Source organism: Apus apus, chromosome 19, assembly GCF_020740795.1.
Source record: "Apus apus isolate bApuApu2 chromosome 19, bApuApu2.pri.cur, whole genome shotgun sequence".
NCBI lineage: Eukaryota > Metazoa > Chordata > Aves > Apodiformes > Apodidae > Apus > Apus apus.
The window spans coordinates 5,427,772-5,455,425 of record NC_067300.1 but is presented as its reverse complement, the minus strand read 5'-3'; the positions used below and the strand labels follow the sequence as shown (position 1 = coordinate 5,455,425).

Genomic DNA, 27,654 nt, shown 5'->3' with positions numbered 1-27,654 from the left:
AGCTCAAACCGCCTCCGCTCCCCGAGCTGATTGGGGAAGGCTGTAGCTTTATCCCCGCCTCCTTCATAGGAAGAACCAATAGGAGTGTGGCCAAGGCTCCTGTCCCGCCCCCTCCCTCTCCGCTGATTGGTCAAAGCGAAGGCGTCCCCCTGGCGTCACCGCACGGGGCGGGGCCGGGGCCGTGTGGGCAGCGCCCATTGGCCGGGCGGGGCGTCACGTGGCGGCGGCGCCGTGTGGCGCGAAGGCGGAAGCGCCGGTGCCCGCGGCGGGGGCGGAAGCGCGGCCATTTCCCGCCGGACCATGCCCGGGGCGCGGCGCTCGCTGGCTGCCCCGGTGGTGAGCGGCGTGCTCTGCCCCTGCGGCTCCCCGCGGGCTCCCGGCGCGGCGCCCAGCCCGGGGGCGGAGGGCGGAGGCGGCGGCGGCGGCGCGGGGTCCTGCGGGCGGGCTTACTGCGAGGCCTCCGAGCAGGACCGGCGGCTCCGCGCGCTCTTCCAGAAGCTCGACGTGAACCGCGACGGCGCGCTCTGCATCCACGATCTGGCGGTGGGCCTGGGCCGCCTGGGGCTGCACCGCACCGAGCCGGACCTTCTGGTGAGCGGGGGCGGCGGCGGGAGGGTCCGGCGGGGCCGGGCCGGGCTCCGGACGCGCCTTCCCGGGGGCGAGGGAGGGTCCGGCCGCCCCCCGCCCCCTCCGCGTGCCCCCCCGCAGACCCGGCCCGGCCCCGGTGCTCCTTGCCGCGGGGCTCGGCTGTTCCCGGGAGCGGGACCTGAGCTCTGCGGATCTTCTAACGGTGCCTCGGCCGGGGGAAGAAAACCCGCCCGGTGGGCGGGAGCCGCCTGCTTGTTGCGTGGCAGCCCCCGCACCCAGCGCCCGGCCGGTCGTGCCGCGGCAGGCACCGCTGCTCCCTCCTGCCGCCGTCTCGGGGTGTTCGCCTCCAGCAGCCCTGCCCGCTGGGGCGCTGAGCCCGGGGAGATCCGCTTGCTCGCTGCCCGTCGGCGTGGACGGGGTTAACTGCGGAAATGGAAGGCTGAGAACTTATACCGTAGGCAGGAAGAGCCAGAAAGAAATCCTCCTCCTCCGGGTGAGGGGCTGGGAAGCTCAAGGCGCTGCCTCTGGTTTGTGAAAGGTTGTTTGGAAGGAGCAGGTTGCCGTGCGGCTGCCTTCTGCTTCCTCACATTGGTCTCTTCCCGTTGCTGCTCGGGCTCCTTGCCCAGCATGGGTCATACGTGCCCAACTCGTCTATTTTAAAGACTTCGAAGTATCTGAAGGTGCAGGGAGGTCGCTGTGCTTGTACAGCGTGCGGATGGAGGGTGTAAAACGTGTAGCTCGCTGGCTTCCCACTCCAGTGCCGGGAGCTGTGCCCTTTTGTGCTCACAGCTCTGTCTGTGCTGCTGTTCCCTGACGAGTCCGGGCTACAAGGTTCCACCTGACGTTGCTCTATTGAGCTGTAATTAGCTCAATTAACATCTGTATGAATCGGAGGAATGTGCTTGTCCTCAGTGCACAGTTGGTCCCTTGTGTTTTGTAGGTGGGACAGTAAAAGCTGAGTGTGTTGGGAGGATGGCAGGTAAACCCCGGGGTGCAGTCAGGGATGTGCCTTCCCAGGCTGCCTCAATCCTGCAGGAAGAGTGTGAGGATGACTTCTGAGTCACTGAGAAAACATCCAGTTCAAGTGACAGCTCTCAGGGTGTCCCTGTTCCTGGGAGTGGTGCCCCAGTTTCACATCTCCATCCTTTCCTTCCTAACTTGGAGTCTCCAGTATTTTAACTGGTAACATTTCTTTCTGGCTGGCATCTTCCTTGCTGCTGTAAAGGTTGAGAATTCTCTGGCAGCATGAGGATCTTGTGAGTGGCTTGGTTGTGCTGGTTCTAAAAATCACGTTGGTGCTGTGGTGATTTCCTGCCGTGTGGGGAATGAAACCTGATGATCCCTGTCAATCCCCTGTGCATGCCCTGGGAAATGCTGCCTTGGCTCCTGGAACCCTTCACCTCTGGCTAAAGTCTCACACACCAGAATGTTCTGTGCCCACACCTGCATGCCTGTCTCTGCATTCCCTCTTCTTCCTGGCCGTGTTATCCACCCCAGCCTGATGTTCCCCAAGCCAGGAGGGTGCACCATGGCACAAAATGTGTTTTTACTTCCCAGCAGAGAGTTTCTCTGCTCACTGTGCTGCAGGAGCAGCTGAGAGGAGCCGTACTGGAGGGAAGCACTGTCTGGATGCTGCTTAACAATCCTGTCTTTCTGCTGCAGCCTCTCTCTGTCCTGATTGTTTCTCAACCCTTTGCTTCCTCTTCCTTCTCTCCTGCCGTGCAGGAAGTGGCTGGTTGGATGAATAGAGTTTGTGGAGCATTGTTGGTGCTGCAGAGCATCCCCTTCAGCACTGTTCAAATCCTCATCAGAAGGAGAATGCAGAGGTTCCAAACTCTGAAATTCCAGGTCAACATGTGGGAACAGTCCTCGGAGAGCTGGCTAGAAAACTTCTGCATTGTGTAAGTTTTAGGAAAACCAAATGAACTTCCTGTTTCCCAGGCAGTTTCTATTAATAACTCATTCTTTTCTCTGCCCCATCCTTGGCTAATAATGGCACCTCAATACCTGGGATAACTAATGTGAAGTCATAAGTGCTGAAGTGTCAGGATGAAAACCTTTGTGATGGATTGGACATAGTGTTTGGAGACTGATTTAGGCATAAATCACATGGATTGCTTGTGATTAGTAAATTGGTGGCTCTGTTTTTCCTTCCCTGCAAGGGTACGTTGGATATGGGAGTTGCCTTCAGAAGTTTGGGAGACAGATGGAGAAAATATTAGGCTTGTAAAGGGAGGTTATCACCAGTGTGAGCTGCTCATCTCTCTGCCTCAGGAGGCTGAAAGTCCTTGTGGTAACAGTAACAGTTTTGGGCTGCAGCTTGAAAAGAAAATGAGCAATATTTTGGCTCCTTCAATGCTTGGGAGTTCTTATTGAGATAAAACCCTTTGTAGAATTCTTGGAAAACTGCTGCCTTCTGTCTTCGAGGTGGCTCTCTGTGGTGGGTGAGAGAAGGGCTTGTACTTAGATGTCCTTTGGGGTGGAATTTGCTGATGTAAATAGTGCATTTTTTTAAACCCACGCTGTTATCTTGAAACCATTGGAGAAGCACAGGGTGCCAAACCAGTCAGTCTTCTGGAGAAATGCTTGGGTGAGCTGGGTGGCATGAAGCAATTCACATTCTTCACTTTGCTTGAGCAGTAAAGTGATAACCAGGATATTTTTTAAGGGCTTTCGTGTTCTGCTGTTGAAGGGGTAGGTTTTTGCTGCTAAATTCCATCTATGGCTGGAACAGTCCATCATCTCCTGGTCCTGCTACTTTGTGACTTCCCTCATGAAAATGTGGATGTAGAGATAATGAAATGGGACACATGCAGTTAATGGGAATCTGGGGAGTTGAACCAGAACTAGGTTTTCTACTTTGTATCTGGAGATGTGTGTTGTTGAGGTGTGTATAATGGCAGGATCTGTGTATTTGCTAATGAGCTGTTTTCCTGCTGATGGCAGTTAACTGCAGGGCTGCGGTGCTGTTCTAAAGCCTCATCTCTGCTGCTGGAGTTCCAGACAGTTTGAACTGGTGGGATTCATCCCAGCTGCCCAGAGACAGACTGAAGTGGTGATCTTTGTCTGCAGCTGCCTCTGCTGACGTGGTGCTGTGCATCTTCTGGTGGACTAATTGTGTCAGCTTGATGAAATAGAGCAAATAAAACCCTTGACTCTTCTCAGTGACAGCTGCTCCTTGTGGTCCTCCTTGGCCTTGTGGTCCTTTCTGCTCCCCAGTTCATAGATGTGTATCAGCTTCCTGATGTGGAACAGCCTCAGCTCCAAGTCTGCTGAAATCCCACATTTGCTGACATCACCTCTTTCATTGCCTGATATCTCCTCTTTGATCTCTAAGTTCTGGCTGTTCAGACTCCCACACAAGTTCTGGTTTGCACTTTTCCTGGGTAGCCAAGCAGCATAACTCTGCTGCAGCTGGACCCTGCAGCCTGCTGTTTGCTTCAGGCCTCTCCTCTGAATGCCTTTGCTTACGTGTCTTGGGCTTTTCCAGCTGCTGGAGATTGCTGTGTCCATGCTGATCAGTTACTTCTTTCACAGGTGACTCCACAGATGGATTGAGAAACTTTCGGTTGGAGCAGTTGCAATCATTAAAAAGTTTTATCTCATTTTTGATTAGTACTTTATCTTCTGTCATGACATAATTTAATTCTGCCTTTCAGGCACTTGAATCCTCTGTACTATACTATGAATAATGTACTAAAGTTTTCAGCCCCTGTGTGGGGCAGAGGAAGCAGGAAATCTTTTCTGTGTGGTGCTCTCACCTGTTTTCCATTCACAGTCATGGAAAAGGAGGACAGAAGTTGGTTTGTGATAAAAAGAGCAAAATTCTAATACTGTTTAGTAATCTGAGTTCTCTCTCCCAACCTGTACAAGTTTAGATAGAACATCTTTATGGTTTGTCTCTCTTGAATCCTGCTGGAACAGCTGTGGAGGTTGTAGCCAGGTCTTTGTAATTCATCGTGTGGGGTTGAGCAACACAGGATTGTATCAAACAAATGAAGCAGTGTTAGTTTGAAATTCCAGTTGATATCCTTCCTTCTGTTGAAAGGCATTTTCCAACAGCTTCTCAACCACCTATCTCCTGACTAGTCCCAAAGGACAGATGTGGATGCCCTGAACCAGTTTAACTGCTTTCAATAAGGTGTTGAATGACTGCACACATTTATATAAAATTTGCATTAAAATAGCAAGCAAGATAAGGTAGTATTTGCTGGGTCTGTTGGGGGTGGGGGCCTGTTCTTGGTCTTTGTAAGTTGTGAAATGTGGTTTGGTGAAGACCCTGTTCTCATGCACTTGAGAAACCTGGGGCAAGAGCAGGACTGTGGGTCAATGATTTAGTCATAGATAAAGCCTTTAAACCCGCAAGTGGATGAGTTGTTGTGAATTCTGTGTTATCTTCTCTGATCTAGACATGCCTAGGATGCAAACGAACTCTTTGTAATCAGTCAAACGAGTTCCTGACAGCCCTGCAAAGACTTTCAGAAGAAATGCAAGGCTTGGCTTTGGCACCAGCAAACTTCTCAGTTGGTTATTAATAGTCTTGGCCAGCAGTCTCCCAGAGAGAGAGGTTTGCTGTGCTGGGACAGGGAATGCCAGGGCTGGCACCCTGGCTGCCTGCCTTTGTCACTGCCTGGACCCAGAGGTCTTCTGGGGAGGGCAGGAGGAGAGGGATGCTGGAAACCAGGGAATATTGCTCCTCGTGGTGAAATGGTGAAAACCTTCACTCCAACTTGGTCTCTGCTCATCAGACATGTCTTGGTGTGATTAATGTGTTAAGCTGGCAGGGCACATCCACGTGGTGTGCAAATGGGGAGATGGAAAGGGAGTTTTTAGGTGCACATACATGCAAGAGAAACTCACTCTTGCACAAGTTTGCCTGGTATAAACAGACAGTTGTGGATTAGGCAAGGGTTGTTATGTTCAAGTACCTACACGACCAGGTATATAGCTCTTGAGAGATGCAATCTTGGGATGTTCTTCCAGGCTCATTTTTTGTCCTGCTGTACAAACTGGAGAAGCCTGGTGGTTCTCAGGTTGATTTAGCCCAAACTATTGTCCTGTTTGCATGGACAGTGAAGGAAAGACTGGCTGACCTTTGTGAGGTAGAGATACAACTTCAGCTTGAGCACATCAATTTTAAGTGTCAACCTTCTGAGAGTCTCTCTTGCAGAAGGGCATCCTGTGGGGTCACTGGTGTGGTCTGGCAGGGTTGTGTTTCCTGCAGGATAGTGCAAATCCTGAACACTGCAGTGAAGTGGATGCCTGTGGGATCCCCAGAGCCTGAGTGAAATGGAGCCACAAACCTGATCCAAAATAACTGGTTGTGCCTGTGTGGCATTATGCAGTGGGGTTCTTGTCTGTCACCACGTGCTCTCTGTGGTGTTATTTAGTGACCAGGGCTAGATGCCTTGCTAGGTAGTGGAAAATGTCTCCTTATCATCTGCATTGGATTATTAGTCAGATTACTGAGATAAGTAGAGGGGGGAAAAAAAAGAGCAAACAACAAAAACCTTTAATAGACGTATTGTTTTTTGTTTTGTTTTCAAGAAACAAAACCGGTGACAAATCTGGCTGAGTATTGAGCAGAATCCTTAAATGGTTGACGAATGTTAATTAAAGCCATAAAAAGGACTTGGTCTTCTATTTGAAAGCCCTACAAAATGGTGATGCTGCAGTTCTGTGCTCATGCATCTATTCTAACATGATAGGGGAGGGCATTTTTTTTCTTTCTTTTTCTTTCAGACCTACTTGTAGCAAGTGGTGAATGAGGCTTTGTTCTTGTTCATGTCCTGTTGCTATATTTGTCCCTCTGAATGTGGGACAGGAGTGCACTTTGATGACGTCCTGGACTTTTGTCTGGGGTGGAGAAGTGTGGCTGTGGTGGCTGTAGAGGCAAGGGAGATGTCTTCATGTCCCTGAGAGGGGGGGTTGCTGGCAGTTGAAGGGGCTCACAGGGGAGAACTGCAGCTGTGAGGGGGAATGGTTGAAATTTTTAGATCATGAGTCGCCTTGGAAAGGCAAAGCTGTTTGGTATGTGAACCTGCATCCTTCAGCCTAAGAAGTGGGGCTGTGTGAGAGCAAGCCTGGGCTGCCAGGGCTCTTGTTTTCCTCCTTAACTCCCCAGTGCAGGGAGATGCTGACTTCCTGATTTCTGGGTACTAGAGATGCCCTTTCTCTTGGTCAGCCCCTGGTTCTTCATGAGGTATGACATGACCTTGGTGGAACTCGCTGTTCTGGGCTCTGGCTCCGTGTTCCCCCTCCCTGCCCAGCTCACCCTGGGACTGGCCCTGGTTGCCTTAATGTATCAACTGGAACAGCTAATTACTTGTGCCAGGGTTCCTGTAACGAGGTGACCTCCTGGGTTTCTTTGTAGAGTTCACTGAACTATGCTGTGGCACCTTAATAGATTAATGTAGTCAAATGTCACTAGACAGCTTAATTATTTAATCAGCAGTGGCCAAGAGGCTTAGATTTGATGGTGTGGTGCAGGAAGCTCTGCCTGTACAAACAGACAGGGTGAACTTTGGCTTTCTGAGCAGCAGGAACTCGCTTCTTTCAGAAGTTACAGTTGGAAAAGATAAGAGATAATGGAAAGAGTCCTGGTGGCCTAGCCCAGCTGGCCTGGCTGGGTGCTATCTCAGGGTGACACACACGTGTAGGCAGAGCTCCTTAGGGTGCTTCCAGGAGAGCTTCCAAAGGAGGTGATGAGTCATTGTTTGATTCCTGTGGGGTCACCTCAGGAACTGGAGATGGTGACAGCAGTGACAACTCCTCCTGCGCCAGAGGAGGAGAAGGGTCATTGCTCCCAGCACAGCTCCCTTCCCTCTGCCCTCCTTTCTTTTCACCCTCCCTCTCACATTTTTTACACGTTAGCTAGCTGTCTGGTGATGAGGCTCAGATTTTTGCTGGGAAACGTTGTGCAGTTACTCAGAAGTCTTCTAGAAGCCACCTTACAGCAAATGGTCTGAGTCTGAATTTCTGCCTGGTGCCACCAGGCTGGAGAGGGCAACTGCCTGTTTGAAAACTGGAGTTTCAGACTTAGCAGGTACCAAGATGTGGCTGGAGAGGATACAAGATGCCTTGGGTTTGCAGCTTTAAACAACCTCCCTCTGACACCTCACACTACTGAGGGAAATACTGTTTCAAATTCAGCAAAACATGTCACTCTCTTGCTCTTCCCTTTCTCCTTTGTTTCAGTTTGGGTAAATGATGCAACTTTCTTGTCAGCTTCTCCTCCAGCAATCTAATGAGTGTCCATTTTGGTGGTGTAGGACTCTGAGGCCAGCTGCCACAGGTGCCTTCTGTCCCCAGTGACTGGTGTGCTGGCCAAGAGCCATCTTTCAGATCTGTCCTCGTGCTTTTCTGCCTTCAAAATCCTGGCCTTGGATCGTGGAAACAGCTGGAACCAGAGAGCTGTCTCCTAATGAACCCTGGGTTGGGAAAACTGTTTCACTGTGGCCTTGGTGTTCATGATTTCTAGAAATAGTGAATTTTTGTTCCTCATTTATTCCTCTGTGCCACTGTTCAGGTTGGACTCGTGGTATTTATTATATCTTTTCTTACGTGTGAATGATTTACTTCGTGGTGGTGTTGGTAGGTTAATACTTTCCTACAGATTCCCTGTAGGAGAGCAGTCCTCTTGCCTCCAGCTATAATCATCTTGCTGTTACTAGGTTTATTATTCTGACCTAATAAAATTCCCCACTTGGTAAGAGAAATGATTTTTTCCCCTCAATATGATTAGAAAAGTCTGTCTGTTCTCGAGGAGCTGTGTGGATTAGTGCGGTGGCAGAATCCCTCTGAGGTTTCCTTTAGTGAGGACAAAGGCTGAAGAAGCATTGCTCAGCTTCTGCTTTGAACCCCAGGTGTGTCATTTCTTGCATAAATTATTATTTTTACTGTGAAATCTCTGCATGAACAAAGGAAGATGGGGTCCCTGCTGTGTGCACACCACTAAAGGTAATACTATGCAGAGAAACTGTAAGCAAGTGGGGTAACATAAGCTGGTTTGCAGGTCCTTGTGAGTGGCAGCCCAGCATTAAATGACCCCTGAGGACAAATCTCAAGTCCCACTTGGGTGCTTTGCCTTCTGTATCGTGGCCTGTAGCTCCATGAGCAGTGGAGCCAGCCTGCCCGTGGCCACAGCAGGCAGCTCCAGTGCCCTTTCCACAGGCAGTCAGGCTTGCTCTGACCCCATCCAGGAGCAGCCTCAACTGGTTATCCCAGTAGAAAGCTCTGGCTGGATTTGTGAGATTGTTGGAGGAGCATGGGAGCGAGGTATGTGCATGTGTGAGACCAACCTCTTAGTGGCAGAAATCTCTGGATCAGTTCACTGCTTCTCATGCAACGACAGCCTTGGGCTAACGGAAGCTGATTTTGAAGAGCTGTACCCGGTTCAGAAAACCTGCTTTGTTCCTCCTCTGGCTTGAGAGCATTAGAAGCTTTCAAATGTCATCTTTAAGGATCCGAATCACTGCGTTTTAGAAAGTGGTTTAACTTTTCTGCTGTGATGACTGGCAGCAGCTCAAGGTAATCGAGGCATGACAAAAATGCCTCACACTCTTGGGCTTGTGCCTGAGCCTGAGCTTCTGAGAACATCCCAGCTAGACCTGGACTGTGCCATTCCTCACAGAGGGCTTTTCCACACCCTCACCCCAGCCCCAGTGTTACCACCTCTGGATTTTATTTTTTTTTTCCTATTATTTTTTTTGTGTGTCAAGTTTTGAGATAAAACATGTTGTTGCAAATGGTATGTAGACCTTATGATCAAACAGCATTTTTTTCTACTTAAGTAATTCTCAAGTGGATTTGCAGAAGAATTCTTTTTTTAATGTGATGTCTTCTATGTACTTGTCTCTCACTTTTTCCATTACTCAGGTTGGAAAAAGAATTCAACATTAGGAGGTTCTCGAGTATGATGTTTAGTGTTCTTCCTCTCAAATTTATTGCCAGACTGGCTACTTCAAGCTCGCAGCCCTCAGGTCTTGGGTTGTGTTTCCATCTCTCGTATCTGTAAAACAGAGGTTTCCTACAGCCTGTCACTCTGGGAAGTTAAAAGCTGAAGACAGAGGCAGGTTGGTGTTTCTGGTGGTGCCCTCCAGGCCAACGGCCCCAGCCGTGCAGCTGGGGGGGCTCTGAGCACCTGCTGCTGTGGCAGCAGGGGGGAAATGTGGCCTTTCTTGTACAAACTCGCGGCATGTCGTGTGTCTTGAGCTTGTATATTGTGCTGATACCGACTTGTAGCCCTGCTCTGACTAATCCTGCCCTCGCCTGTGTGGTCGGAGGCTCCTTCAGCAGCGCTGGGCCTGTTGGGCTGCTCGGCACAGCGTGTCAGACCCTGCCTGGATGGTTGGCCATGAAGGCCGGGCAAGCGAGTGGCCCTGTTGTGTGGTACCATGCTGAAAGCCCAGCGGGAGCAGCACAATGCAGCCCCCAGGAGCTATTGTGATGAGGAATGAGGCTGTAACGGACCGGGGAGAGCGGGTGCAGTGAGAGGTTAATTCAGCCAGGGCTGGGAAAAGCCGGCTTCTCCCCGGAGAACCATCTGCCGCGCGCTGCAGCCGGGGTGGGGTTAGATGCTCCTCAGACAACCCCGCGCTGCTGAATTGCCTCAGGATCCCAGCTCTGGATGCTGCTCTCCCTGTCCCCGCCAGCCCCTGGGCCCAGCGGGTCGGGGTGGTGCTGGCGGAGCGAGGGCGCGCTCCCGGCCGGCTGCGCGCGCTGCCTCGCCGGGGAGCACCGCAGTGTTGGGAGCCAGGATTGGCTGGGCACTGCTGCAGTGGGGACGCAGCCTGGGTGTTCAGCCTCGCTGCTCGGCTGAGGTGCCGTGGGGATGAGCTGGGACACGCGGGGTAATTGGCAGCTCTCAGGAGCTTCTCTTCGGAGAGGTTCATTTTGAGCCGTTCCTCTTCGGCGCAGCGTCTTGGCTTCTCTGTCCGAGCGGTCTCCAAAGCTCCGCGTCTCGGCTTCTCCGTGCCAGGGCTCTTGTGCTTTGTCTGTTGCCATCAGGTTTCTGAGGCTCGGGTACAATGAGCTGCTTGTCAGGCCAGGCACGACTGCAGTAGCAGCAATTTCAAAAGGCAGGAAGCGTCCGCAGGAGCGGTCTGTAAAGAATCCGAGCCCGTGGAGTCGCTGAGTTGATCCTCCCGCTGGCTGCCGTGCCGTTCCCGTCTTGGGGGTGCTTGGTAGAGCAGTCACATCATCCTTGGCAGCTCCTGAGAGCGCAGGGTGGCCCTGCCTGGGACGCTCGCTGCAGCAGCAATGCTGCAGACCCTTTGGCATTTTCTGTCTAGCTTCTTTCCCAGGGCCATATTATGCCAAGGTGCTGCAGATGAAAAAGAGGATGAGGCCGGAAACACCACCCCGCTTCCAGGCCTCGGGGAGAGAGGGCCAAAGATGTTGGGGAAGCCACAGGACAGAGGGACTGATCCCACTGAAAAGAGACCAACTATCCTACTGGTGGTTGGACCCGCAGAGCATTTTCCAAAGGTAATATCCAGGGGCCTGAGGAGGGGTTGGTGCACATGACAGCCAAGTGTGGGGTCTGCTGGGAGTAGGGGTGTTGCAGGTGGAGTGGGCGAGCAGCTGGGAGGGGTTGTGTGTGTGTGTATTTGGGGAGGGGGGAGAGGAGCAGGAGAAGGGAGCTGGGTCCAATGCGTGTGGTTGTTGGAAAGGAAGTGTGGGGGGACCAGGGGAATGGCTGTGAAGATAGGAGATGATCTTGCATCTCAGACATGGTGTTTAAAGGAGGGGGAAAAAAAGCTGGTTTAGGGGCACAGGGGAATGTGTGTGTGTGTGGGGTCTCAAAGGGGTTTCTGGGCAACTTTTGAGAAGCCTGACTGAGAGGGCAGGGAATGATAATGCAGATTAGTGGCGAGTCCCACCCTTGCACTGGAGATTGGGGAAGGATCAAATAGATCCTAAAATGTTCTGGAGTCAGTCTCTGGTAATTTGTCAAGCCCCTGGGAAAAGCTGGCATGTTTTGAGCAAATGAGTAACTGGCTGCGTTTTTTGAATGGCACAGCCTGGAAGAGAGGAAAGCCTGTCCCTGGGGAATGGGAGGCATAAGGGAGAGACACAAATCTGCCTGAGGGTGGGAAGTTCCCGGGGGGGTGGGAGAGTGGGGAGGTGGTGGGTGCGCACAATTGGTGGAGAGTAAATGGTGAGGCTTTGTCTGGGGGGAGGTGAACAAAAGCTGCTTAGTTTAGTGCCTGGGCTCCTAGCACAGTGCTGGCTGACTGCAATTCTGGTCTATTTTTGATGGGGAGGGGACAGTGCCTCTCCTGAGGGTTCTGCAGTCAGCTCTGCCTACATGGAGTTTTAAGACCAAGGGTGTGACCTGGGATCAGGGGGGAAGGAGTTGGGCACAAGCCCTGTGAGTGATGGGAGTTTGGGATGGTGCTGAAGGGCTGCAGCAGGGGCAGGGGTGTGTGACTTGCAGGATCCAGTTTATTACATGACAGGGAATCGGGCATGGTTGCTGTAAGCTTCCTCTTTAAAATGGGAGACAGTTTCAGGTTGTAAAAGGGATGAAGAGCCTTTCTGCTGCCGTTTTTAATGGAAATAGGCTGGTGTTTGGCGTGCTGGGGAGCAGCAGCCACTCCCTGCTTGAATCAGACTGAAAGATCTGCAGGGACTTTTGCCTTCATTGCTGTCGTTGGCAGTTAGTGCTGGGCATCCTCTTCGGGAAGAGGAATGTGCGCATTATGAGAGGAGGAAGAGGACTTGTGTGCTCAGAGGTTGAAGAAGGACAGAGGCTCAGCACTGAAGGAGGTCATGATGAAAACCTTGAGAGTGTAGGGCTGAAAATCTCCGGTGTCTTCAAGGGAACAATGGTCCCTCAGTCAGGGAGAGCCCCATCTGTTCACACCTGCAAATGAAGCTTTCTCTGAGAGCTGATACCGATCTCCTCTTTCTTGTGTGACCCTGGGAAGTTTTACTGCATAGGAACCTTGAAATTGCCTAATAGAGAAATACCTAGAGGATCAGGAAGTGGTAAAATGGAGTTATTGCAGCTTAGGAAGTAACTGCCCATCAGGAGGTTGTGACTGTATTAGCCTGGCCTGATTGTAAAGTAAAAAGCAGAGTAAAGCTCTTCTGTTGAGGATTATGTAGTTATGTTTTACCTTGCATTTCAGGCCGGCTAATACTGCACCCAGCCGTCCTGGCTCAGCTGAGGGACAGTCACTTGTTAAGCTGCAATGGCTTGTTTGTGCTTGATCAGATATCTGTGCTCTAATTACCTGTCTCAAGGAGAAGTGTTGCAAAAAGTCTCACAGGGCCTTAGGGATAGATTATAAACCACAGTGAACAAATGATATTAGTTGGTGTTTAAAGGAAACGTGGGGGATACAGGGCTTTTGTTCTCTGCCACTGAACGTCTGTGACCTTGAGAGGAGTCTCCTGACTGGCATGTCACTTTGTGCTGTAAAAACACCTGTAGCTACATATCTACTAAAACCACAAAATATCACGCCTGATACTGGGGTTACTGGAAGGAATTTGCATGTTTTGCTAAATTTGACCTGAGGTGTTTCCTAGCCCTGGCTCTTCGACCTTCACGTTGTAGTTGGCGTTTTTCTGCTCAGATCCTTGCTTGGAGGTAGTGATTTCAACACGAGGCTGTTTCTGCCAGTGTGGGAGAAAACACTGATTGCAAATGTGATGTGTTGGCCCCTGGGTGTGTGTACACAGGAGAGAGACATCATCTGCCCCTGATGTCACCATCTGGACTTGTAACTTTGGATCTGTGTGTTGTCAGGGAACGGGTCACCTCTCCTGGCTACCTTTATGTCAAATACCATCTAGTGTTGTCTGCCTTCCCTGGGCTTTCTCCTTCCCCTTACACAGTCTTGGCTGACTGCAGCTCTTTGCTGGGGTCCCTTAAATGATTAACTCCCCTCCTTCCTACACTTGACACTTTGTTTGTGCTTTGGGAGGACTTTCTGTGCTGTACAATTAATTATAAGCTAGTTTCCAGAAACTGAAAAATAACAAGTCAGCAGAACCTGGTGAAAACTTTGAGGAATAGTGGGTCTCTGGCCCATGGTGTACTCTCTCAGAAAGCTGTTTTGACTGTGAAGGAGGATGTTAGTTATGTGACTGTGACGCTCACTGGCACCTGATATTTTTAGAGACTTTTTTTTTAGCGAAGTAAATTCAAAATTAAACAGCATACTTGTCTGCTCCTTGTATGGCTGCATCCTCCTGTCCTTTGGGAGGTATGTTCTGAAGCTGATGTAGTAAACTGGTGATGGAGCAGATGCCTGGGAGAGTACAAATGACTTGGAAAGGTTAGTGTTGGAATGGCAGGGTGTTGAAACTGGTAACTCGTGCAGCAGTTAAATAACGAGCAAACACTATAAATAAAATGAACAATGAGTTTGTAGCTCCAACCCTGATGGCAAGAAAAGTGACCCTTCTGGAGAGGGGAGATGGACCCATCTAGTGCTCCCTTTAGCAGAGGAGGGAATTAGCCAGGCTGGCTTCACATTGACCAAAAATGTATAGGTCCTGCTCTGGCCTTGTTGGCAGGATTAGTGAATGGAAGGTATCAGGGAGAAGACTTGAAAGGACTGAGTTTATTTGGAGCTCTGTGCCCTGTCCTTGGTATGATCAGGAATATCCAGTGCTAATGAGGGATGTACTGTCTGGAGGTCACCCCTGGAGCCCTGGGGTGGGTGTTGGGCAGCAGGTCCAGCTGCCTGGGCTGAGGCTCGGGTGCTGACCCCGTGGTGAGTTGTGTTCACTGATCCCTGCGGCTTTGGAGAGCTATCTTGCTTTTGAGTACTTCTAGGTTTACCAGGATTCTTTGAGGTGAAATCTAAATACTTGTTAATGCTTGTTTAAACTTCCTTTGTCATTATAACCAGAATTACTGGTATAAACTTCATTCGTAATCTGTCTCTCCTTATTAGCTTGCTGTCCTGTAATTAATACCCTGCTTAAAATCGGCTTTCATAGCCTCGTTACCTTTCTCCTTTCCTCTGACGTAGGTAGTAGGGCTTTTATTCCTAAAATGTGCAGATTTTGCCTTTTGTCTCTAGCTGCCAACTCTAGACTGAGTTTATTGGGAAAAGCTGCATCATGTTGGCATAGCAACTGAGCTGCCAAAGCAGCTCTAATCGTGATGCTTGGCAACTCGTGGGAAGGACTACGGAGGATCTTAAGGCTTGGTGGGGCAAAACTGAGTTAGGTTTGTTCGCTTACTACCCAGAGCTGGGCAGGAGCTGCTCACCTTGGTCAGGCTGCTGGAGGCCTTGGCCTTTGGTGGGTGGTGGTGGGGTTCTGCCTGCAGGGAGACCCTGCTGGGTGCTGGCGTGCATGGAACAAGCTGCTGCAGCTGATCTGTAAGAGGATCTGGAGTCCCTGAGAAGATCCTGTTTTCGTGCAGAGAGACGTCAGCAGGGAGTAGGTTAAGCCTGGTTAGGTAACATGGCAGGAGGGCCGTGGTAGGTGAGGTGACAGGAGGGTGTAGGAGACCACTGTAGGTCATGATCCTCAAGGGTACTGCATTGCTGCAAGTCATGTTCTAGTAAGATTAATAAAAAAAAATCCTTGAAATAAAGCCCCAGATTAAATATTCCAAATGTGTGTGATTGCCATGCTGCTCCACAAACAGCTCATGGCAGAGCTTGGCTTTTCTTTAAAGAACAAAATGCTGTGGTAAAGATGTAGAGGCCCCTTGTGCTTTAGGATCTGAGGAGGGCAGTGCTTGTTGGACTTTGCTCTCTCCAGGCAGACTGTCCAAGCAGAGCAAACACCAGCAAATGCTGCTGTGTCCACAGTGGTGGGAGAGCTGTTAGCTGGGCTGGCTGAAACCAGTTTAGCAAACATGTTGTGTAGCTTCAGGTGCAGCAGAATGACAGTGTGTTGTTGTTTTTTTTTTGCATCTTCCCTGTGTGATAGCTGCTCTTTGACAAACAGCAAGACTATAATTTTATTTTAAAGTTCATGTTAGCAATCAGTAATTCGGTTATTACTGAGCAGTATTGTTGCCTGCTGCACTCCTTTGGTACTCTCCCTGTGGGTGTTATCCCATACTTCAAACTCCACTAAATGCTCAGAAGCCTGTAATTATATAAACATTAAATGATGCATGTGCCACACTCCCTCTTCAGCCTGGCTTGCCCCTGATGTAAGCTCAGGAACTTGCTTCCTAAGAGGTTAAATTGTAAATAATAGAAGCTGGAAAATGTTTTTCTGCCCAGGCCACTTCTTGTTACAGCTCATATCCAACTGTAGAGGCTAGATGGTGTTGGAAGAGGAGGAAGAACTATTAAGCTGGTGTAATTTCTGTGTGGATGCATTAGCTAGGAGGCTTTGAAGGACCTGGATTTGTTTTGAAGTCTGCCCTTGATTTTGGTGGTTTTCTGGGTATTTGGCACGCTGGCAAAACTTCTCCACAGGCCTTATTGCCGCCTTAATTAGTAACTTGGGAGTGCTGCAGAGGGGAGAGATCTTGGTGTGCAGGGGTTGCCTGCTCCAAGCTGGCATAAGTTTTTTTTGGAAGAACTTGCAACCAAAACCAATCCCCTCTGGCATGGAAAAGTGTAAGTGGAATTTCCCAAAGATGTATGCAAGCAGGAAGACGCTGGCATCCTGCCCTTCCTGTGTTTTAGAAGAATTTTTGGGAAGAGGAAGATAGTGAGGGTCCTCCTGTGTTGTATGGTGGGAGAGGTTATAACCCAGACTGGTCCCAACTGTGCTGTGTCTGTAAATCCCCGGAGGGCTGTGACCAGGATCAGACAGGACTGATGGGATGTAAGGAACAGCGAGTGTCCTGGATGTTGGCCAGAGTCTCCTGGGTCAAGAGAACACCTGGTAAGAGTTAACTTGTGGTGAGTGTGATGTAAGGTTTCTGGCTGAATGGAATGGTGGTGTTGAGCAATGGAGCTCACATGCCTGCTCCCATCTGGGGTGGGACTTTACAGCCTCCGCTTCCCTTTTAAGTAGAAGGGCAGGGCTTGTAGAGCCAATCCCACCGGAGCCGGCCTCGCTCATAGGCATGTGTCATGAGACTTGCTGGCATTTCCTTTCTACCACGCACTGAAAGTAGCTCAGGGGAGCCGTTCAGGTTTACTTCTCTTCCTGCTGGGTCTGAGCAGGGCAGCCGGGTCTGTGGCTCAGGAAGATGCTCTGCCTCTGCCTCTATGTGCCGGTGCTCGGGGGGTCACAGACTGAGTTTGAGTACTTTGAGTCGAAGGGGCTGCCGGCTGAACTCAAATCTATCTTCCGACTCAGCCTCTTCATTCCTTCCCAGGAGTTCTCCACCTACCGCCAGTGGAAGCAGGTATGGCCCTGAGGGGGGGAAGGGAGGGAGTGAGCCACGGAGAGGGGGTCTCCAACCCCCCAGGGGCTGCTCAGAGTGGGGATGTTCAGGACGTCTCTGTGCTGGGTCCAGCGGGGGCACGTTGCCCTTGCCCCGTGGCAGGGGTTGCTGAAGCAGCGTGGAGTGGTCACTTTTCTTTCTGATTTCTTTCAGTTTGAGTTGGATGAGATCTTGGTGCCTCTGAAACTGTTTAAACCAGTTGATTTGGTGCAAATTAAACAGCAAAAGGGGTTTTCCAAATGGTGGATTCTTCTGCTTTAACTGGTCGGCTCAGATTCAGCATTTCACATCCTCTTCCTTTTCCTCCTCCTTACTCGCTTCCTGCCCCCCTTCCTGCCCCCCTTCCCTTGAGGTGTGTGGTCTGGTGTCAGCTCAGGCTGATGCAGGGCTCCCCTGGGAAGGGGAGCAGGGCTGTGCGTGGAGCTGGAGGGTGGGCTGAGCTGGGGGAGGTTGGGCAAGAATGTTTCTTCCCAAGGGAGATGCACTAGAGCCCACTGCATCACAGCCCTGGCCTTCAACTTGCTGCTGCTGGTGGGACTTTCATGACCAGGCTGTCAGGAGCCCTGATAGCTTATTATTCAACAGCAAAGCTGGGTGGGCTTTCCATACCTGTGTGCAGAGCCATGACCTGGGGGGTGCAGCAGGCTTTAAGCTTTGTAGGGACCCAAAGCATGCTGTGCATGACACTGGTGACCACAGAAACATCTGCAGCCAGCACAGCTGTTAATGAGCAGTTCTACAGAGCTGCAGGCAGGTATTTATTGGTGTTTGTGGAGAAGATGCTGGCAGCTTGGCTTTCTCACCCTCATATGTGTTGCAGGTTGCTGTTCAGCAGCTTGCAGCGGTTTTGCTTCCTGATGGTGGAGGAGGAAGGGTAGCAGAGCAAGGCAGCTTGTCTTCCCTGCAGGCTCTGATCACTCCTCACACATCTCTGCGGGTGCTGAGAGAACAGGGGCAGCTGCATAGTCACCTCTCTTACAGGGCCTCTGAATTATTGGTGCCTGTCACTGGCTGGGGGCTGCCAGCCAGAGGGAAGCCCTGATTCAGCTGTTCAAGGCCAATCTGCTGACATGCTGGGGTATTGGTCTATCTTTAGCCTACAAGTTGAGTGTGGGGTCATATCTGAACTTTACAACAGTCATATGATAAATTGCAGGTTAAGAATACTGGGCACACCTCAAAGGTCAGGCCAGCTGGCACAGCACTTTCTTATTTAAGATTCCTAAAACGATTAAAAATAATCCTCATAGCATTAAGGCTAAAGTGACAGGACTTGGTGGGGCAAGAAGGTGATAGAAGTTTTACAGTGAAGTATTTAGTATTGTAGTGACTTAAAATGGCATTGAAACACAAACTCCAGGCTTATGAAGGGTCTGGTGCTCATGGACTGAGGAAATAACCACAATAAGCCTAGATTTGCCTGTTACCTTTGAAGCCTAAGTACTGAACAGTCTTGGTGAGCAGAGGGTTAGCCTGGTGTTTGCTCTCAGCTCGGAGCTTCCATAGCAACCCACCTGCTGTTCACTTATACAGAAATTAAAACAAAAATTTAGATGATGCACTAGACTGAGTCACAGCTTGTTTAGTGTTGTTCACTGGTTCATCATGAGAAAGACTTATGGGCTGTCAAAGGCAAGTGACTGAACAAGAAGGGGAGTAGGAACTCCCTGAGCCACATTCTTGGTGTCTGGAGATCACCAAGTCAACAAGTAGCCATGTGCCCTTAGATAGGACAGGATCTGCTGTTGCTCCATGCTGGAGTGAGTTAATTACTCACTTACCTCGTCCTAGATGTTTGGCAAAGAGTCTGATCTTGATTTTAGCTTTGTCCTACTAAGAACCTTTGCTTGTTCTAGATGCATCTCATGGAAACTTGTATAATTAAAGCACATAGCTCCAGGGTGCCTAAACCAGTTCATAGGGGATTTTATCTTTGGCTGTGTCCACTAGAGCTGGACAGGCTTTTTCTGGTTGGAGTTAGTTATGGCCAGGGAGAGCTTACTGCTCCAAGGATTGCAGTAGGCACAAAATTCCTTTTCCTGTCCAGGCTTTTTTTTATTACCTGAAGCTTTGTGATGCACTTTTAATGCAAATCTTGTTGCCTCGTACTTAGTTCAAGGGCTTTGTAAGGTGTTAAGAGACAGGACTGAGATCAGACACATGATACTAGCAGATTATCCCTGATAAAAGCATCAGATATTTCAGCTGTGTAACTTGAGGAATCAGGTGACTTTTCTATTCTACTGCTTTGCTCAAATTTCTTAGAGGAATTATAATTCTCTCAGCTGCCTACTGGAAGAGTCAGCCATGTAGGAAATTATCTTTACATGTGGTGAAAGAAGGAACAGATCTGTCTGAATGAACAAAGGAACTGATGGGCTTTGCTTGTTTCCTGAATAGAAAATTGTGAAGGCTGGAGACAAGGACCTGGATGGACAGCTAGATTTTGAGGAATTTGTTCACTATCTTCAAGATCATGAAAAGAAGCTGAGACTGGTCTTCAAGAGTCTGGATAAGAAGAATGATGGTAAACACCTTTCTCGTGCTGATGAATATTCTTCTGCATCCCTTAGCTTGTAATGTGTATGTTTGAGCTCTCTGCCTTGCCTTTGCAGGCCGTATTGATGCCCAGGAGATTGTCCAGTCTCTTCGGGATCTGGGAGTCAAGATCTCTGAACAGCAGGCTGAGAAAATACTGAAGAGGTGAGGATTCAGCTGGTCCCTCTGCTGTATTGGTTACTGGGCTAGGAAGAAGTGTAGGAGCATGGGACCCATCTCTTCCTACCCTGTACACACTTTCCAGAGACTTCAGCTCCTCCGTTTTTGCCTCTTACTCCTCTTTTTTTTTTTTTTTTTCTGTGAACTTAAAATGTGGTGATGCATTATGGAGAGTTCCTGTCAGAATCTCTTACCTTGCTGACCTGTTGTGGGGAAGTGCTTGCACCTGAGCTGGTTTGCATCCCTGTCTGATTGTCCTGCTGCCTGGAGCTTGCTGCTTTGGAAAGGGAACGTGCAGTTGCTTTTTGGAAATGCTGAGTGCTTTATGCATGTGGCACTAACATGTTAATAACCACTTATCTGTGCTGTTTTTTTTTCCTCTTTCTTTCCTCTGCTACCTTCCCTCTGTCTGTTTGCCTGTGTGTCAGAATAAGGACGGGACACTTCTGGGGTCCTGTCACCTAGTAAGTACTATTTTCCCTTCAGTGTCAGTTGTGTTGGTCTGAGTTTGGTAGGAGGGGATGCAACTACTGCTGTGGGTCAGTTAAAGGGGAGAGGGGAGGAAAAAAAGGAGCCCACTTCTACCTCTCTGCAGTGTTTGGTGAACAAAAGATTTCCAAGCTTTGTCTCGTGTCTCTTTAGAAGTCTTTTAGTAGCTGCTTTGCAAAGCTTTTTTTGCTGTAGACCTGATAATCAAAGGGAAAGGGGGGGAGGAATGTGTCACCCAGTGGGAGCCTGTATTCATCTAGTGATAAATCTTTTTAGCATGGATAAAAATGGGACAATGACAATTGATTGGAATGAGTGGCGAGACTATCACCTGCTGCACCCAGTGGAGAACATTCCTGAAATCATCCTGTACTGGAAGCACTCCACGGTAAGAAATGGTTCCTCTGCAACAGGTCTTGGCCTTTTCTCCACCTTGTCAGTCAGAGTTCTGGCCCCCAGGAGCTGCTATCAGCACTCTCTATCTTTCTCTTCACGGTTCAGTAGCTGCTTGGTAGCCTCAGAAGCCAAATCTCTTCCTTATCTTGCCACCTCTCACTAGTGGTGGTTGCCACCTGTCACAGCTTCTGAAGCCTCTGGCATAGGTGAGAAGAGCTGCACGTTCTGCTGGAAGATGAAAGGTGTTTGCCTGGCATCTCTGAGAGCTCATACCAGTGGCCAGCCCTTGCTGCCTCAGGACTTGTCAAGACTAGAATTGAAGTGACAGGCAGCCCTCCTTCCTGGGGGTATGTCAGTGTTTGAAAATAGCACGTAACGAGGTTAAACTGGCTGTGAACTTGGAAGGTTCCAGAGAGGTCCAGCTTTATCACTGCTCAGCTGCCTGTAGTTGGTCATTTTGTTCCTTACTGTGACCCACAGTATCTGAAAGCAGACAAGTGTTCAGCAGGTGCCAGCTTCTCGGGCAGAAATCTCCACATGTGAAAGTTCCTCCAGTGATGTGCTGGAGCAGTGGCAGTTCCTGTGGCCAGGCACAGCAGTTAATGGCTGGGGAGAAGCTGCTGACCTGGAATGAGCACATCCAGTACTTCAGCACTTAGCACTGATAATGAGCAATAAAGCTTTGGCAAGATCACTGGTTGATGACATGTTTCTCAACACCTTCTACGTTTGCAGATCTTTGATGTAGGAGAGAATTTGACTGTCCCTGATGAGTTCACAGTGGAAGAGAGGCAGACAGGGATGTGGTGGAGACATCTGGTTGCAGGTGGAGGTGCAGGTGCCGTGTCCAGAACCTGTACAGCTCCCTTGGACCGTTTGAAAGTGCTTATGCAGGTATGATGGAGCAGTTCCAGCTTGTCTGAATACCCGGGCAGATTCCTTTCATATTCCCAGATGCCCTGGAGATTATGATGTTCATCAACAGAGCACAGCACTGGCCAGGATTAATCTCATTGCTCTTATATTGCTATTTTTGAAAGCTGCTTTTGATTATTTGAATTAGAAGGGTCCTGTTAAAAAGTTAGTCTTCATTGACTAGAAAAAATACAGAGAATCTTTGGGGAGGTAGACGTGGAAAGCCTGTCAATAGTTACAAAGGCTTTGTGGTTTAGAGCACTGGAAAACTTGGGTTTTGGTGAAACAAATTCAAGTCTTTTGTTCCCATGAGAGACTTGGGAGGCTGTGAGAGTTGAAGGGGTTGTGGTGATCAGTGTAAGTATTACCAGCATTAGAGTAGAGGTAGAACAACTTGATTTTAGCCTCCTTTGTCACTGTCTCTGCTCTGCAGCCTGCCCTGGGTAGCTGATCCTACGGCAGCTACCAGAGCTGCCTGTCCAACCTTTCCTCCCATTCCAAAGGGAGATATTGATTAGGTTCATTAGTTAACACTAGGCTTCACAAAAAAAAGTAAAATAAAAGAAGTCTGCTTTACTATTGTAGAAGATATCTGGAAGGGATTAAAGCCCTGGCAAATCTCTGGGTAAACAGAAAAGTGCCCTTTTGTCCCTGGATTACAGAAAAACGTAGCGCTGTCGTAATCAGGGCTGGAGCTGATCCAGACTTGCTCTCCCTGCCCCAGGTTCATGCCTCCCGCAGCAACAACATGTGCATCGTTGGTGGTTTTACCCAAATGATCCGAGAGGGTGGCCCAAGGTCACTGTGGAGAGGGAATGGCATCAACGTGTTGAAGATTGCACCCGAATCTGCCATTAAGTTCATGGCTTACGAGCAGGTGAGTAGAAGGTTGCAGGCGGTTCTGGCTGCAGAAGGGTTTGCAGAAGGACAAACTGGAATAAATAAAAAAAAAATACAGAAGAAGCTGGTGGAGATAAGTCTGTGAACCTCAGTGTTTGTGTTGGCTTTTGCAGATCAAGCGGTTCATTGGTACTGACCAGGAAATGCTGAGGATTCATGAGCGACTGCTGGCCGGGTCTCTGGCTGGGGCCATTGCACAGAGCAGCATCTACCCCATGGAGGTGAGGCAGGTGGTTGATAGTCCAGCCCATGAGGGCTCGTGGCAAGGTGCTGAGATGGGAAGATGTGGGTAGAACACCAGCACTGTTATGTAGACATTAGGAAGAAATTCTTCAGTGTGAGGGTGGTGAGAGCCTGGCCCAGGTTGCCCAGGGAAGCTGTGGCTGCCCCATCCCTGGAAGTGTTCAAGGCCAGGCTGGATGGGGCTTGGAGCAACCTGGGCTGGTGGGAGTTGTCTCTGCCCATGCAGGGGGGGTTGGAACTAGGTGATCTTTAAGGTCCCTTCCAACCCAACCCATTCTATGATTATAGATTAATTAATGAGTTCTTGGAGATGACACCAAGTACTACTGCTTGCATGATACTTATAGACCATCATGCCCTGAAGAATGACCTTGTCTATATATATTTCTCCTCTTGATTGTCCTGTAGACCCTCAAGGCATTTCTTCTTGTCTCCTAGGTTCTGAAAACACGGATGGCTTTAAGGAAGACAGGACAATATTCAGGCATGTTGGATTGTGCCAAAAACATCCTGAAGAAGGAAGGAATGGCTGCCTTCTACAAAGGCTACATCCCCAACATGTTGGGAATCATTCCCTATGCTGGTATTGACCTGGCAGTCTATGAGGTATGAAACCTTTAACCATCTGCAGGGCTGTGCTGCTTGTGTAGCTTTGCCACTGTGTGCCCTGTCAGTTGCTACAGGAGTTTAAGTAATTTTTCAAAGCTTTCCTGGTCAGCCTGAAGGGGCACGGATGGACTTTTAGCCAAAATGACCCAAAAGATGATCCAATACAACAATTCTCCTTTCCTAGTCAACATCAAGTAGACTGTATGTGTGGTGCTCGGGGACACGGCAGAGCACTGGACTTGGTAGAATTGGGTTAATGGTTGGACTTGGTGGCCTTAAAGGTCTTTTCCAAGCAGACCAACTCTGTGATTCCCTGGTCATCCATGGGTCCTTGGTTTTTTAATGAGAAAATTGCAGCAGAAAATGAAAGAATGATTTTTTTCCCCACCCACTACAGTAGCAGTGGCTCAAAAAGCCTTGAGAAGCCTGGTGCTTCTGGCTGAATTTGCTCTTAGCTTTCTGGGCCTTTACACTAGATCTTTTTACATAATGTGATGTTCTTTTGGTTGCCTCTTCACCAGTAACATCTGACTTGTTCCTTCCAGACTCTAAAAAACACCTGGTTGCAACGCTACGCGGTCAACAGTGCTGACCCTGGGGTCTTTGTTCTGCTGGCTTGTGGCACCATCTCCAGCACCTGTGGACAACTTGCCAGTTACCCCCTGGCCCTTGTGAGGACACGCATGCAGGCCCAAGGTGAGAACTTCTGAGAACTGTGGCAACTCCTGTCATGGTCTCTGAGCAGGGTAAAGGTCCTTTAGTGCAAACATTGCAACAGCAGCCTTCGCTGGCCAGTGCAGCTCAGCAGGAGGGTATTTGCCATGCTGCAAGAGGACAGTGGACTTTGTACTGTCCTTAGTGTCTGGGATGAGCCCCTCCAGGACAGAGGTTCTGTTTTGCTCAGATCAGGGGTTCTGGGCTAAGAGCATCTGCAGAGCAGTTTGAGGAAGTGGCTGTGATGTCCAGCGTGGCTGTGGCTTGCTGAGAAGTTAGATGCTGTCCCTCAAGAGGCACCTTTGCTCTGTGAACATCAGCAGGAAGCACGTGAATCAGAGCCACACTTTGAGACAAGTGTTAACCTTGAAGTGTTGCCACCAGCTGGGCTGTGTTATTTATTGTGTCTTTCCCTGCTGCAGCTTCAGTGGAGGGAGCTCCCGAGGTGACCATGAGGGGACTGTTCAAACACATCCTGAAGACAGAGGGAGCATTTGGGCTGTACCGTGGCCTGGCACCCAACTTCATGAAGGTGATCCCAGCTGTCAGCATCAGCTACGTGGTGTATGAGAACTTGAAGATGACCCTGGGCGTGGAGTCACGGTGACCAGGAGATGCTGAGGACTTGGAACTCTGGAATCTTGGGGTGCAACCCCAAGACGTATCTCCATCTCTCATTCTGTGAATGTGTTGACACTAAGCTGACTAAGCAAAGCTGTGAAATCTCAGATAGTTTGTGCATCAGTAAGGGGGAGGGGGAGGATCTGGTGTCCTTTGCCATCTTGTTACTCAGAGCTCCACATAAACCATCACGTGGTCCTTTTTGTTGGGCCTTTGGGGAGACCAGGAGGGATCTTAAGATGCAAGTTGCTGAGGTCAGTTCCCAGCAGTGCAGCAGAGTAGCAATGATCTGGGTAACAGGTCTGCTTCCAGTGTACTGCACCTACAGAGCTGTTTGCCTGCAGATGAGCACCTTCTGGCTTGCTGAAAGAGTTTTTTTTCCATTCAGAGAGCATCTTTTTCCATTCAGTTGTTAAACTTCCTACCTGTTGTTTGAATTTGTACAAACCTTGTGCAGGGGCTGCTGCCACACCAGGCTTGTTGTTATGTTTACATATATTCCTTTGGGTAGGAGACATTCATGTTCTGCTTCCAAGACTTGACATGAAATGTAACATTGAACTATACTGGTTTTGAGGGCTGGTGGGCAGTGGTTTATCCAGGCTGAAGGTTACTTAGGCCAGCCTGATGAAGAATTAGAATTATTTATTTTTTATAGGTTCAAGTGTGTCTCATAAATCCACTAACAAGATGCACTTACTAACAGAAGTAGCAGACTAGAGCCTGCATGCCTGTATCCTTTGCATGCTGGGATTGGCTTGTCTTATACTCAGCAGGGGCTTGAAAAGGGGAAGGCAGGAGAGCCCTGGATGAGCTGGCACCTTGATGCATGGCTTTAGTGAACAAAAGGCAATATTTCACAGCTGCAGTTGTGCTCCCAGCAGGACACGAGAGCCCCTGTGCAGCGTTGCATGGACCTCTGAATTCCATTCCACCTGGTGCCAAGGATCACTGGTGGCCCTTTTCCAAGCCCCGTGCCTCTGCTGCTGCCTGTCTCTTTAGACCTCTTTGGAGATGGATGTTCAGGTTTGCATTAGAGGGATGGACTCCCCAAGCCAGGAGTGTCTGCTGTGGGAAGGGCTGTCAGGGAGAGGGGCTGGTTGGCACTGGGAGAGTTAAGCTTTTGGTCCTGAAGACAGGCTGGCTTTTCTTTCAAAGGGTGCTTTTCATAAGGCTAAGGGAAAGGGCTTTAAAATTTCTCTGACTGTGCTATGGGCTACTTGAGTTTGATAGGATCTGACTTCTGAGGCCTGAGAGATCCTCATCCAACTTTTCTTTTTGGGCAAAATGGACCAGCGTTGCATTCCACTGTTTTACTGCTTAAAGCATATTTATTTTGTATTTATTTGAACAGAGTTATGTCAGACTATTTTTATAGACTTGTTTAAATATTGTTACTGTGCTTGTATTTCTCCTGTTTTAAAAAAAGTTCTCTATTTGTTCTCTTACATCCCACAGCTGAGTCGTGGGGAGGGTCGCTTTGCATCCCTTCCCTTGGGGGCTGGAGCTGCCTTTCCCACGTCTGGGGTTATTGCTGGAGGACCTCAGCCCAGAGAAATTCTGTAGCAAGAAGCCATAGGAGAGAAGGGAGCTGGTGAGGGGGCAGTGCCTGGGGAGGAGGGGAGAGGGTGCACAGGGAGACTTGCCTTACTTTGGAATTGCCTCTGTGCACGGTGAAAGGCTTTCAGGGGGATGGCTGGAGTTGGGAAGCAGAAGGTCAGTGTATGTTGGATGGCACAATGGCTAGCTCAGAGCGACTTGGGGAGTTTTTAGGTAAGGGGGGAGGAGAGAAATCTCAGGGTCTAAAGGAAATTGCAAGTTTCCAGAGAGATGGAAGGGAACTTGCACTTGGACACGAGCTGCTGCAGTCGTGCTTGGAGGCTGAATCGGCTGATCCTGCTGCTGAGCCAGTGCAGACAGGACCTTGGAGAAGTGTGTGAGAAATCAGAAAAGGATTTGTGAGCACTCAGCAGCTGCTTTTTTTGCTGACAGATTTCTGGATAGTCCAGGTGAAGCTCTGCCTTGGCTATCCAGTGCTGGCAGTAGTTAGCCTTGTGGAAATCTAATCTGGATGAGCGATATGATTCTTTTTTTTTTTTCCACCCCCTCTCTTCTTGAGACCTGTCACAAACTCTGCAGTGTCTCCTTCCTACCAGTGTGGCCTAATGGTAATATGAATATCAGAATGCAAAAATCAATGCAAAATGACAACCATCTTTGTAGCTGTAACCACAAATTGTTATAATGCAAATTTAACTCGGATTCTTCATGTAGGGAACAGTCTGCTAATAAAGGCCTGTCAAAGAGCTACCACGTGTCTGCACCTCTTGATGTGGTTTGTTGGTGCTGTTCAGCACCAGGCTCTTCCTGGGATGATTCTTATCAAGGATGCTGAAGCTGGGAAGGATTTTCACTATGAGGAACTGGGAGAACAAGATTCTTCTTCAAGTCAAAGTCAGCAAACCTGAGATCAAGGCTGACGCGTTGGGGATGTTCAGACCCTGAGTGTTGTCCCTCCGTGTTGCTGGACTCAGCTGATCTGTAGTATCCATAACTGTTCAGAGAAGTGAGTTTCCCAGAAAAGCTGGAAACTCTGTAGTTCAGTTATGCCCTTGAAGGAGCCTGACTCGCAAGGTTTTCAGAAGAGAAACTGTACAGTTTTTCCTTCAATAAAAGCCCAACTGGGAGCTATCCTTTCATGGTCATTCAAGACCCATAGCTGGTTGTGCAAGTGGCCTCTGGTTTGGTTAACAAAATATGCTGTGGTGACCAGACTGGGTTTATTGGTTCCTTGTGTCTCTGCCTGTAATTCCAGGCTTTTATTCAGCTATAAATCTACTCATAAAGTCTTGAGTCCTTGGTAATCTGAGCCCCTGCTTCCCAGCAGTGTCAGCTGAAGCACTGAGCCATGCTTTCTGGGCTGCAGCACTCAGGGTTGGCAGCATCCCCTCTCCCTCCTCTGCCCTCGCCTGTCCTTTTGCTGATGTGCTCTCCAGGGTGGAGGGTCACATCAAGATGTTTCTGATGTAAGGGCTGGCCAGGCTCCTGTGTCCTGAGACCAGGAGGGAATTGGCTGCACTTGTAAAAGTCATTTGTACTGCAGGCATCAGGCCAAAGGCTCCGTGCTTGAA

General features: G+C 49.4%; 1 protein-coding gene across 7 annotated transcripts; it reads left to right on the top strand.

Moving 5' to 3' along the window:
- The first annotated feature begins 298 nt into the window (after positions 1–298).
- Positions 299–26,833, top strand: SLC25A25 (solute carrier family 25 member 25). Of its 7 annotated transcripts, none has more exons than XM_051636296.1 (11): positions 299–591; positions 19,319–19,445; positions 19,534–19,621; positions 20,065–20,100; positions 20,402–20,513; positions 21,257–21,415; positions 22,161–22,313; positions 22,450–22,557; positions 23,018–23,185; positions 23,734–23,884; positions 24,325–26,833. In XM_051636296.1, exons 1-11 carry the CDS (start codon positions 301–303, stop codon positions 24,507–24,509), a joined length of 1,578 nt encoding a protein of 525 aa, XP_051492256.1. In that variant the 5' UTR covers positions 299–300; the 3' UTR covers positions 24,510–26,833. The 7 variants fall into 7 exon arrangements, with proteins under 7 accessions (XP_051492256.1, XP_051492257.1, XP_051492262.1 ...); XM_051636302.1 differs by lacking the exon at positions 299–591 and adding an exon at positions 2,404–2,489; XM_051636298.1 differs by lacking the exon at positions 299–591 and adding an exon at positions 10,383–11,076.
- Positions 26,834–27,654: the final 821 nt, after the last annotated feature.